Source organism: Lutjanus erythropterus, chromosome 20, assembly GCF_056507025.1.
Source record: "Lutjanus erythropterus isolate fLutEry1 chromosome 20, fLutEry1.hap2, whole genome shotgun sequence".
Lineage (NCBI taxonomy): Eukaryota > Metazoa > Chordata > Actinopteri > Lutjaniformes > Lutjanidae > Lutjanus > Lutjanus erythropterus.
Genome location: NC_139336.1, coordinates 27,914,392 through 27,927,746, shown reverse-complemented (window position 1 = coordinate 27,927,746; position 13,355 = coordinate 27,914,392). Strand labels below are relative to the sequence as shown.

Here is a 13,355-nt window from a genome sequence, read left to right as displayed (position 1 = left end):
AGCGCCAGCGGTTCTGAACCGAGGCTCCTTGAGGGGCCTCCCCAGAAAAACAGTGAATATTTTCTCTGACTAGAAGTTGGACCAATGAAAAATTGTCTAAAAATGACTATTACAGATTTCGCACTCTTCTGTTCTTATCAGATCCCCGAGACTACATCTTAACAAATACTGGTCTGCAGCCTGATGTCTATCAGTTTGAGGGTCCTTGACACCAAAAAAGGTTGAGAATCACTCCTCTAGGCTCATACAGCCGAGAAAACATGATGCAGGGCCCTCTACGGTCTTTTTGGCCCTGACCCTCAGACATCCTGGGTACACCACTGGTCAGGTCAGTGATTTTAAAAAAAAAAATCAATCAGAATCAGAAATACTTTTTTGATATAGGTAGTGTAAAATAGGTACAATACACAGACATACTGGCAATAATAGAACCAAAAAAAGTTAAAATAATATGATAAAAGACTAGAGTTCATCTTAGACCTGTTATAAAATATTATGTTTTTAAGATAACAAGTGTCTGCCCATGTAGTCCATATTTTTTTAGTTTTTCTTCATGTAAATAGCTAAACATTTATTTCATTCTCACTTTTAGCTTTTCCCTCTTTCATTTTGCTGTGAGCCTACTAGTTAATTGAATTGAAAGTGATTTATCCTCTACTGTGTTAAATATTGTCAGTCGGGTTTCCAGTCATAGGATGTTGGGACTAAAAACATCCCAACATGAGATGTAATCCTTCAAAGCCCCGAGCCAGTCACGACAGACCTGCTGCTGGAGGTTTGGGGGTTCACACACAAAAACAACCCAAAGATAACTTATGACATCAGGACACACGAATTTCAATTCCTGGATGGCGCTCCAGAGTAAATCCCACTTCCAAGCCGGATCTCTAAAAAGGGGGCTGACTGACAAAAAAGGACGACAACACCGGAATGAGGAAACTGACGAGGGCAAGTCATGTGCAAAACAAAGTTGTTCAATGCTGATAACCATCCAACCTGATGAACCAGAGGTCACTCCGCTCAAGCCTCCCGGAGCTGCTCCCGCGTCTCTGTCTCAGTCTCTCCGGCTCGTCCTAAAACCAGACAGCAGCCCTTTGTCCCCCGCGGATTTTCTCCTGACCCGCATCCAGAGATGTCTTTTCTCCTCATCACAGTCTTGTCCTCACTTCTGGTGAAGGATGCGGAGTCGTGGAGCGCCAATGTCAAGTACGCGGTGAACTGCCCGGACAGATGCAACGCGGAGCGGTGCGGCGGGACGCAGCGCTGCACACGGACCGTCCTGGATGACTGCGGCTGTTGTCAGGTGTGTGCAGCCGGCAGAGGGGAGCACTGCTACCGCACGGTGTCCGGCATGCACGGGGTGAAGTGCGGACCGGGATTATTCTGCGAGTTCTACAAGGATGAGGACGATTATGGAGACGAATACGGCATCTGCAAGGGTATGTCAACATTTGAATGTGCATGTGTTCTGCGAACCTCTGCCTGTGTGCTGCATTTTGAGTGTGTGATGTCCTGCTGCACCAAATCCCATTACTGTCCTCACAGTGTTTTAGGCTCTGTTCACTGACTGATCACAGTAAATAGCACTGCATAATGCTGCTCTATAACCAGTGGTTATAGAGGCACGCGCGCAGACCTGCGTTATTGCTTCAAAAATGAATTAACTTTGATGGTTAGCCCAGTGGTTTTCAAACTGGGGCCCCGGGACCAACAGAGGTCCTTGAAGTGAGTTGTAGAGGGTTCTCACATTTTTTTTGGAAGTTGGCACAACCAGTGAAGAAATAGTGTTGATTGTTTTGATCAGGGTTCAAATGATTAATTAATAAATTAATTAATAATTAATGAGATACAAAATGCACATTTTTTCTTCTTTTTTTTTTTTTCTCATCTTAAATTTAAGTGTAACTTCCAATATTCACCAAATAATGTTGAATGAGGCGCAAATAACTGCCATTTCTAGGCTATGGATTAATTATCTATTAATGCATTCTTAATCAGTTAATTATTGATGGTGATTAAATGATTAATAAGTAGCAGCATAAGAAGAGAAGCCAAACAGTACGGCCAAGAAAATCAAAACAAAAATCAAGATAAAGTTAAGCTAAAGTTAAAACAAGACGACAGAAAGGATGCCAGAATGTCTAAATAAATACAATATAAATCAGTGAATATATGATAATAAAAGTAATTGCAAATGAAACAATGAAATAAAAAGAATAAAGGCAAAATAATTAAAACAATAAAACAAAAAAAGCAATAAAATATAAATAAATAAATAAATAGAAATTAAACAATAGAACCAATAAAGAGAGAATATTGCATAAAAGTAAGTCTATAAAAATGGGTTTGAATGAAGTGATTTAAAAGATGTCACTGATTTTGTGAGCTTTATCTCCTCAGGCAGGTCGTTCCAAACACATGAAAAAATTTTGGAAACTATTTACAGTCAACATTATGTTGACTCATAGGATAGAGACTCATATCAGGTCCAGTCAGGTGCATTAATTGTGAGAGAAAACAAACTGCTCTAAAATGCTGTCTTCTTTTTTTTTCTTTTTTTTTTTTCCAGACTGCCTGTATGGGACCTACGGGGTCGAGTGCCGTAAGACGTGCAACTGCAAAAGTGGCATCTGTGACAGAGAGACGGGAGCTTGTCTCACCCTCAAATTCTTCGCCAAAATCGCCAGCAAGCTCAAGACTGAGCCACAAGCAGGTAAAAATAACAATGAAGGTTCTTCTTTATTGGTCTTCTTTTTTAAACAAAGCATTTATTAATACTTATGCACACTTGATTTATGCACAACTGCTCTGTCAGGAAATTTTAAAAAACAACCAGAGATATTGAGTTTGTTTGAGATAAACTTTGGATAGGGACATGTGCACACAAAAATCACGAAAAAATGCACATTAGACTAAACTTTCATGTGCTTTTGATGTATTTGACTCACTTAAAAATAACTTATTAATTTGCACCTCTGCAAACAAACTAAATATATCAACAATTACGGCATCATGTGCATCTAGAGAGTCTCCAAAATTAAATTAAATAAAATTAAATTAACAAATGCACAGCACAGCATCTTGTCTCATTGGTGATCCAACATAAGAAATTACACAGGTGCCCTTCAGTTTAAAAACAAGTCTGTCTTTACATGGAGTTTGGCTGTTATTTTCCCCATTAAAGCTACTAAAAGAAGTTTTTAACTGGTTATGAAACAGTCTCAATTTGTTACTGATGACTTTCTTAAGTTAACTAGACTATCCACTACAAGATTGCATATTTCTGTATAGTTATTCTTCATGGCGGCCACCAGGTCGGATTCTGTTTGAAATCAGAAGAAACGATTCTGTGTTCAAATTTTCCCAGTCAAAGTTACAGTGAGTGGTACGTTAGCCAGTTAAGAGGAAGCAGGAGGGGATTTTTATTTAGATAATTTAATATTTGATGTTATACTCTGTGGTTATTACAGTGGAAACACAAGATTTTGTCCACAAGGGCCTCCGAAATCAACATAATCTGAAAGTTCCTTCCTAAATGGTCTCTTTCTTGATTTCCAGTTAAATTCTTTCCATGGTGGAATATATTGATCACTTCATGTCTCCCTTCACTCATAATTTTTTTTAAAAGTCTTTTAAAAATGCTTTTCTTTGTGCGACTGCGCATTTGCATGAATTGACAGAGTTGTTTCTCCCGTGTTTTCAGTTGGTGAAGTCGGCTCCGGAGAGGTCAGCAGCGCCGCCCAGAGCACAGATCAACACACGGACAGATCCACAGCTCCGAAGAGGCTCAACCCTCGCTGACAAGCGCTGACCAGGCTGAATCTGTTCAGTGTAAATGTAGCATTAACTTATAAATGAACTGAAAGATATATTTTATTAGGTATGTTAAACGATGAAAAACTTTTTTACAGCATTTGGAAGTTGTTTTTTTTGGTCCTTCGTCGCCACCATCATCAACTTTTCTAATGAAATATGCAGATGATGTTATTCTCTTCAGACTTCTCTTTATCTGTTTCTAGTAAAGTAACTTAATAAAAATGATCCTGTCGTCTGTTCCCGTTAGCTTCAGTGTAAACCTGATTCTCTCATTTAGTGTGCCTTCATTCATGATTGTTGATAAAACGGGAGTTGCATTTATTTTCAAACTGGATGTAGCAGTATTTGTCATTGATTCATTGTAGTTTTCCATATGATATTTTATTTGTACTGTATAGATGAAAAGCGGACATGGGAAATATCATGTATATGACACCAGCCAATGTAAAGAATGCTCTTACAATTAAACCAAAGTTATCACAGAGTGTTGTCATGGGATTCTCATTGCCTCATTTATCTTTTTACTTAATTACTGACACATTATTTGGTACAGTAATCGCATTATCTAAAACCTGGACAGTGATTTTATTAGGTAGGCTTGTAATCAATAATTACAAACTAGTTGGAGGCAAAAAAAAAAAAAAGGTTAAAAAAAGGTAATAGCATCCAAATAAGTAGAATATACTGCAATAAATACATTTATACTGTGACTTATACATATCTGTGTAGCTAAACAAAAGTACTGTGAATTAAAAGACACATAAATATAAACATCACCTCAGGAAAAAGACAAATAAGCCCCCGACCGGATCTGGGCCGAGCACAGGACTGATTTTTGATGAACCACTTACTTTATAGAATAGAGAGACAAAAATAATGATATTTCTGCTATAAATGGCACAAATTGATGCACAAAAATCATCATAATACAGCAAGTGATGTGTTTCATGCTGAACATTTCCTGGAGGATTCCCCTCGTTTAATACGTGTCCCGTCGTCTCCCCTAATGTTGAAACAAAGCCTACGTCCTTGGATCAAATAAGGAAAAAGTAAAGTTAATTGAATCGGCATAGAAGTTTTAAAAAGTAAGCATTTAGAAACTTGTTGCAAAGCCACTCTCACTTTGTCTTAGCTTTATACTTCATGTGTTTTTTTTGTCATGTTACTGTAAAAGTGAGATCTAAAAGCGTCTTTGCCAGAGTTTCTTCAAAGAACACGTCATGATGAGCAGTTAGCATGTTAAAAATGTTTTGTTGATCCATAAATGCATCACATCAAATCAAATGCTGGATGACTCTCAGCAAGAGTCCTGAAGACTGAGGAGGGACGCTTTCGTGTAAACTTTAGAACTCGTGTGCACATCTCGCAGTATTCCTATAAGAACTTGACTGTAAATATTGCAGACACCAAATAAACACTGAACAATGTGCACGTGACTGAACATTTTACAAACCTCTTTTCTTTTTGCACAGACTTCTGTACATTTTTTTTTTTATCACAGCTGCTCATCATCTTGTTCACTTAAATCATCTTTCCCTTTTCTTTTTTACTCCTAGTTCCCAGTATATTTCTATATTTGTAAATAGAATAATTGACAGCACCGCATAGAACAACACAGCGAACTAAGGAGTGATAACTTTGAATCCTTGAATCCCTGGTGCTGGACCCAGAAACGGAGGTAAATTTAATTCTGAATATGAGTTCTGTGACAAAAAGAGGAGGAGACGATAATATTCTCAGGCTGACATTAGAGAGATTTATTTATGGGAGGGGCATGAAAAAGATTCTCTGAACATTATAAAAATGCTAAGAAGTCTGGAGAGAAGTATGTCTTTTGAGAAGCAGGAATTCTTGTTTCCCATAACAACATGATATACTCAAAGTGCTGAGAAATCTTCAGGCATCCTTGACTCTTAAGTCGTGGAACGGCCTACTTTCTCAACTTCCACAAATGGCAAAATATTCTTTGTTCCCATGCAGAAAACATTTCTCAGCCATGGAAAAATACTTTTATAGCATGAGAAGAACTGAGGAGCAAAGACGATGTTTACTGACTTTATAAGAAGACATTGTCCCTGCCTATATGTATTTAAGTATAGCCACTGCAGACAGGACACGATAGAGGGAAAAAGAGTCATGAATGGAGATGATTTAAGTTTTGAGGAATTGCGTGAGGTCTCTCTTGAGAAACGTGTATAGTATCATTTCCTTCCTGGAGGAAAACATTTCATAAAAGTCTTTCAGCTGTTTTGCAGCTTCTACAGAAGAACTGAAATTAATCATTTTCCCGACCATGCTGACTAAAAATGAAAGTCAGCGGTATACCAATATCCGGTGCTACTTCACAGAAAGAGGTAGTACTGGATAAAAAGAACCGTGTCATCATAAAGAATAAATTATTTATTAAAGTTTTAAATCCTTTGATTATTTACCAGAGAAGAACAACATGGCTACAGACCCTTGAAACCTTATTAAGCTTAGAACAAACACTTGGAATTACATTAATATAAACTTGCCTGATCTAAGAACGCGACAGAGTAAAGAAAAACTCCTAAAGAAACCTCAGGGAGAACCACAGAGGAGGAATCCTACAGTCCTGAAGTCCTGAAGCAGATCACTACCTCAACAGACACAATTTTCAGTGAATCATGTTCACCTGTATTAGATCTAAATGTTTGTATGTGTATATGAGTTAGTACGCTTGTGTGTGCATGTTTATAACATAAGCATTCATGTGTATGGGCAAGAGTCTGCATGTATTTGAGTAATGTTGCTATAAATTAGTGTTTTAGCTGCTCTTTGCAGTTGCTTCTTCCATATTTGCAGAATGAATGAACAAACCTTCCACGAATATATAAAAAAAAACCAGCAACAAACATTTTTGCATATAAAAGTGTTAACTAGCAAACACTGTATTACAATAAATATATGAGTTGCAGATGCATTTAAGGTCCAGTGTGTGACCCTGAGCTGGGGACCAACAAAACATCTTACATGGTTGCACACTGAATGCACCGTAGTCCTGTGTAGTCTAGTCCTCTGCAGTCTGTGTATGTTATGTAGTCTTGTTAGGTTCTTCGTTCTGCGCAGTTTCTTTTGTTGTTCTGTGTAGCACCTTGGTCCCTGAGCAACCTTGACTCGTTTCACTGTGTACCAGCCTTAAATGACCGATAAAAACACAGTCTACACTGAACAAAACAGTATGATTATCAGAAATCTTTATACACATTGTGTATAATAAAGGCGTGGCAACGTATATTAGATAAATGCAGTATGAGTTGACCACAAGCAGATGCAATTAAATATTTTCTCGTCTTTGAGATTTTTAAGTTTTTAAAGTGCTTTTTTTTTCTCAGAATGAAACTTCAGGTCAGTCATGATGAAACATGATTAGTGACCCTTGATTACTTGATTACAGGAAGATGCTTGTTCTCTCAGTTCTCTTTTCATACGTCACCACGCAGCGTTTCAGTGCAAAACATCACATGGAGATCAGATTTATATCAAACATTTGGACCAAAACTGCAAAATTAGTCCTGTCCCAGCTAAAAATATCTCTTATGAGCCTCACCTCTGACTCTTACTGGTACAAAAAAAAAAAAAATGTTTTCCAGTATTCAGCTTGTTTATTTCCTGTGCTTCCTGACACCTGTGAAAATGGCCCTTCTTCCTGTTGTTGTTGTGTCTGCCCCGCACAGGAATTTAAAACCAAGAGACACTCCGAAAGCTTGGAATTTAGAAGTGACACACAACCGGAGCGCTGGAGTTACAAGAAGACACTTCTTCCCCCACTTTACTCAAGTATTACTTAAGTGGAAGTTTAACACCTAAAAAACAACAACAACAACAATCAACTAACAGGCCGTCCTGGTAAAAAGGTTTAAACAGGTATAAGTGTACTTATAAATCAAATAAATATGAGTGATAGAGTGTGACCCATGTTATATTTTCTAGTGAAGAAAAGGGAATTTAAGAGTCAAAAATAAAAATCTTACAAGAAATGACAGTTTTTGCTTTAAACAACAAAATCTGTCCATTGCAGCTGCTGCATGAAACTTTGAATTAATTTAGGACCCTTGTCCTGTCTCCTCAATCCAACACTGTAAAAAACAAACAAAAAAAAAAACATGAATTTGGTCAAATCAAGTCAGTCTTTTTCATACATTTAATGCAAATATACAAGTTTTATTTGGTTTTATTTAAGTTAAGTTGGTGGGAAACATGTAAACACAGGTTTGTTTTATCTGATTCAGTTGGTGGCATTAAAATAAACTATATACAGGGTTGAGAGGGTTACTTTAAAATGTATTCTGATACAATTAATAATTACCTGTTTAAAAATATAGTCAGTAGTGTAATGACAATATTAAGTCAACGTAATTTGATTTACATTATTTTACCTGCATATAAAATATGGTTATTAAATTATTAAATTAATTTTCTAAAGAAAAAGCATATTAGCAGATTACCCAGAATGCATTGTTTCAGTTAAAACTCTCCTGAGACCGTAATTTTTTATAGTTTGAAGAAAACAATAAATTCAGCGAGAGCAGTTGACTGCTAACTATTTATTTGTAATGTTTGTCAGTGTGATTAAAAAGCTGTTGGTTCAACTTTATATCTTAACCTTATTGAACATGTTCTCTCAACTACGACTGAATTAATATCAAGTTTATTTGACTAGAAAAAGTTTATTTGTTTTGAATCATTATGAAATGACCTCAATTTGTCTTTTCAAATTCAGCCAACCTAAACTTTTAAGGCAAACCATTTTTTTTTTTATTTTTTTTACCTTAACACAATAAGTTAATTTTTACAGTGAAGGACAAGGTGACACGGACACATACACACACAGTGATGCAGACAGGTATGGGAGCAGTCTGCGTATGAGTGTTCATGAGTGCTCGGGCCCGAATGTTCCTCTCATTCCCCTGAGAACCGACAGGCCGAGGTCCTCGCAACCAAACAAAGGACCCTGGAAAATAACAGGAAAGCGTTGGTGAGAAATACCCTTTATCTGACTCCCTGAGCACGTCACTGCCGCCTCCACAGAAACAAAGGTGCGTGAACGGAGTAGTAAATAACACTGATTTACTGCAAATAGATGTTCTGGTATTTACAGTTTGGCCCGGCCTCAACAGGTTGTTTATTGTAGCTATAGAATGACAAGAGACAACACATAAACACTGTGAGCAAGGAAATTAAGTGATCAGATTGATTACGCTGATAGCACATATCTAAACCGAGGCTTTAACTCGCAGGCTGTCATGTCGCTCGATACAAAGTGGGATCCAGTCTGATTAATTAATGGTTTGGCTCCTTTAAACCAAGGTTCCCCTTAGATTTTTTTTAACAGTTCTCAGGAACATCTTGAGGTAAACTGGCAAAACAAGCGTGTCGAGCCTTGACCTCAATGACCTGACAGATTTCTGACCCCTGTAGAGACGTTCTCTCTTCATGGTGATGTGAGGAGGAGCGTTTCCCAGCAGGTTTAACATCACACCTCACAGTCACGGACAGCCTGAACTGTTGTTCTACAAAAATAAACTATTACCATCAAATAAAAGATACAGAGCCAGCAAATATAAAAGCAACTGTTTCAGGCTTTCCTTCCTTCCAATGTCCATTACACTTTTCAACAAATAACCTGCTCAATCCTCAATTAGGTAGCATTTCTATGCATTATAAATATGATTTTATGGTTTCTATGATCTCATAAAATGTCTATGTATCTATATTTTGTCTTTATTTTATGAATATTTTATGTTACAAGTCTTTTTTTAAGTTGTATGTATTTATTATGGCACCTGGGGTAGAATAACCAATGTGGCTATTTGTACCTGGTTTGGAGTCTCGCCCACTTTAATCAATCATTACCAAAATTCACGCATCAACTCAGTCAATGTTTTTGCACAAATCCACGCAGCCAATAATGAGATTTAAACTTTTTGCATTTGTGGCCCCCCTATAGGTGAAATGCAATGTGCTTTAAAGGGTTAGCTTATTGAAGACTCCTGAATATATGTCAGTTTTCATGTTGATATCTCAATGTGTTGCAATTTCTTTTGTAAATGAGCTATTTTGATTAAAAAAAAAAAAAATCAAATTAAATTGACAATTTTAGATCAGCAAAGCCTGTAGATGATGCTGACTGTTTTTCTGTTTTTTTTAGTGTGGCCCAACGGTCTGAGATGAGTTCGAATTTTGATAAAATTGATTAAAAAGTCACAAAAGTTGACATTTTAAAAGCGTAAGACTAACATAAATCAAATGATGATTGTCACACAAAGCTTACTTCCTGTTGCCAGTGGGTGGCGCTGTAGCTGTGACTCATTATTGTCATGTAGATGTCTTCTTGAAGTTGGGACTTTTATCAAACATGTGAAGTTTGTAGATAGATTGGTCATGCATACTGATGTTACACCAACTTCAAGCTTTTCAAAACTTTTCATTATGAATGTCACTGGATCATAAACACAGATTTTGAAGATGATCTGTTAAATTCTCCCAGAGGAGTTTGTTAAAACAGAACATCTGGACATCGCCAAAACTGACCACTTAAATTTAAAATGTCCAACTTCCTCTTATGTCACCGTGAAGTTGACCTTTGACCTTTTGGATAACCAAAAAATAAATTAAAACCTGTGGCAAGGAGGGCGCCCAACTCCCAGCGGCTGCCTCAGGAGGCGTCTGATCATGACAGTCACAGGATAAATACAGAACGCAGGCTGTTTTTTCTAATGTGCAGGTGTTTGTTAAACAGGAAACAGGCTGCAGCGCTGACACTGATGATAACTGTGAGCCTTCACTAGTGTTAACGTAGAGCACACGTGTGCAGAAACAAACTCCATCAGAAGTCTGTGCAGCTGCTAAAGACGACTGACAGCTGATCCAGCTGTGATCGGCTGCAGCCGTCATCACAAACAGACATCAGTTCACATGACGTTTCATGTCTCTTAAAACAGATTATCTCATGTCCACTCTCGTCACTTAGTTTCCTTGCATCTGTCCATGAATCCTCAGTGGGAGGAACTAAGACACAAGGAAAGGATGCAAGTGAAGGAAGCATGGGTGGAATATAAGAGACAATTTAAGTTTTCAGCTCGACCTTTAGTTGATTCATGTTTCAGTTGTAAGTACATTGCTTTAATTTTGTTAATAAATACTTTGGTTGTTGTATCCACTTTAGTTTCGTACTATTTATTACTATTTATAGTTACTCTGCACTGTTTTGGATCAGTTTCATGTGGATAGTAGCTGTGAGTTTTCTATTGCCGAAGCCGAATTTTCCCATGGGGACAACAGAGTATATTTTGAATGTTAGTTTAGGTAAACAGTCAAAAGAATAGATTCACATTTGGCAGTGTCACATCGTCTCTTCATGATCATGTTGAGTCGGAGCACTGTGCTTCAGTTACAAATTCCATTTTCTATCTGTGACTGTTCTTTTTTCTGCTTCTGTCTGCGACAGAAATAACATAAATACTTTTCTTTATACCACCACATCCTGCTATTTTCACCATGTAGAAAATATTATCAGAGAAAACACCGAGCCAAAGAATATCAGAGAGTAGAGTTCACATCATGCCACGTGATCATTTCCACTGAGGATTGATTCTACTGCAATCAGACAGAATATTTTTTTTATATAGAGAGTAGTGTAATTTGGGAGAAGATATCATAAGAATTAACTGCTCAATTTCTCATATGAATTTATGAATAAAAAATATATGGTGCATTTAAATCAGTGTTTCCCAACCCAGATCCTGGAGTCACACTGCCCTGCCTGTTTTACATGTTTCTCTGCTCCAACACACCTGATTCAAATGATCAGCTCGTCATCAAGTCTCTGCAGAAGCCTGATAACAACATCTTCATTTGAATCAGGTGCGTTGGAGCAGGGAAACTCCTTCTGAAAGGCAGTGGACCCCAAGGACCACCAAGTAAATTTAATAGTTGATACTTAAAAGAATTTAATCACAGTAAATATTGTTTTGGGATATATTATATGCCGCACACAAGTCAAGTGTCACATGATACACAAAAAAAGAACTTGGCAATGCAAAAAAAAATATTTTAATGCACAAATATGTATATCAGCTATTTGTATATTTTCTATTTACTGTACAGTTATCACACTGTTACAGTTATTGATTTAGCACTTGCAAATTAAATAGATTACATGCATCACACAGTACAATGATAAAGCAAATGTTCTGGGGGGCTTTAGGTTTAGTAATACAGTGATTTAGAGTCATTTTTGAGTGTCCTTTGTGCTGTGACACATGGACCTCTGGTGGCTCCTCAGTGGTACTGTATCATACAGTTATTTTGCATTATTTCCCACTCAGTTTCTCTTGAAGCTCTTGACAAATACTGCAATATGAGATTTTACTTTTCTAATCTTTATTTTGTCTTTATTTTGTAATAAGTCTGATAGGATTTTTTTCAGCATTGATCCAGTGTTAATTATAGGCAACTGCCATGGTGCCATTTATCATAATACAAATCATTTCTTTAAATATTATATTAAAGTTATGATTATTAATGTGTGTGTGGAACTTTAAAGATAAAAAGACTCAACCATAAATAAATTTAAGTTTCCAGTCCAGAAGTTTTAGAAGTCGCCACCAGAGAGCAATATTGCATCAAGAAAAATAATATGATGTTCGGCATGGAGGAGAGTTTACACCTCTGCGTCTCTAGAAATATCAACTTTATCAGTCCCTGATGAAAAATCAAGGTGTTGCAGCAATAAAGAATAAAGTATCAATAAGAGAAATTTATGGAAGTCAATATTAACTGAATTATCAGTGTAAAGCAGACAGGATGAAGCAAAAGTTCCCCAGGAGGACACGTCTTAGCCTGAGTGTTTGTATGTTTGTTGACCTATTAAATCAGCTGTCAGCGAGATGAAAGGAGATGTGACCTTAGTGCAGCAGTTTCCTGTCTCTGTTGAGGTCAGGAGACAAAATGAAACATGCGGTGATGTGTGCTAAATAATGTAGGGGGTTGACCTTAAGCTTGACAAAAAAACAAAACCACATAGTGTATGCCCTCTCACAGACGCATGTAATTACCTCATGGCTGTTGATAACTTCTTTCTTAAACTTTGTAAAACTCTGTAGCTGGCATGTAGTTGCTTTGCTTTTTCAGCTTTTTATCCCCTCTTTTTTGTCGCATTTTAGAGACTGGAGAATCAACAGTAGAGAGATGCCAGGAAACAAGGGAAGAGGAAGACACGGTGAAATGCAACAAAGGTTCCTAATGACCATTAGAATTAAGAGCTGTTAAACACCACCTAATTTACTTTTAGGAATGGCGAAACTGTCACTAAACCTGGTACCAAAACCTTGTCATAACGTAGACCAAAATCGGACATCAGAGTACATGTCAGATAATTTTATCCTGAAGATTTCTGTCACTTTAAGTAGTTATTATCATGTTGATGGTTCTTATTAGTTATTTGATGCCATTAAAAGGAGGTTTTCACATCATGACAGAGCTGGCCAGGACCTTGATACCACGGCGTCAACCCC

General features: G+C 37.1%; 1 protein-coding gene and 1 long non-coding RNA gene across 2 annotated transcripts; one reads left to right on the top strand and one right to left on the bottom strand.

Annotated features, from left to right (window-relative positions):
- Positions 1-954: 954 nt before the first annotated feature.
- Positions 955-4,130, top strand: esm1 (endothelial cell-specific molecule 1). Its single transcript, XM_084746067.1, has 3 exons — positions 955-1,439; positions 2,570-2,713; positions 3,704-4,130. Exons 1-3 carry the CDS (start codon positions 1,133-1,135, stop codon positions 3,799-3,801), a joined length of 549 nt encoding a protein of 182 aa, XP_084602193.1. The 5' UTR covers positions 955-1,132; the 3' UTR covers positions 3,802-4,130.
- Positions 4,131-7,963: 3,833 nt separating this feature from the next.
- On the bottom strand, positions 7,964-8,343 carry LOC146308650 (uncharacterized). Its single transcript, XR_014772661.1, has 2 exons — positions 8,179-8,343; positions 7,964-8,146 (listed from the first exon to the last, which is right to left on the bottom strand). It is a non-coding gene; the product is annotated as an uncharacterized LOC146308650 (long non-coding RNA).
- Positions 8,344-13,355: the final 5,012 nt, after the last annotated feature.

Bases quoted from the DNA above. Each gene is read 5' to 3' on its own strand.
- esm1 (XM_084746067.1), top strand. From the start codon at position 1,133: ATGTCTTTTCTCCTCATCACAGTCTTGTCCTCACTTCTGGTGAAGGAT. The intron at 1,440-2,569 runs GTATGTCAACAT...TTTTTTTTCCAG, and splicing joins CGAATACGGCATCTGCAAGG to ACTGCCTGTATGGGACCTAC. The intron at 2,714-3,703 runs GTAAAAATAACA...CCGTGTTTTCAG, and splicing joins CAAGACTGAGCCACAAGCAG to TTGGTGAAGTCGGCTCCGGA.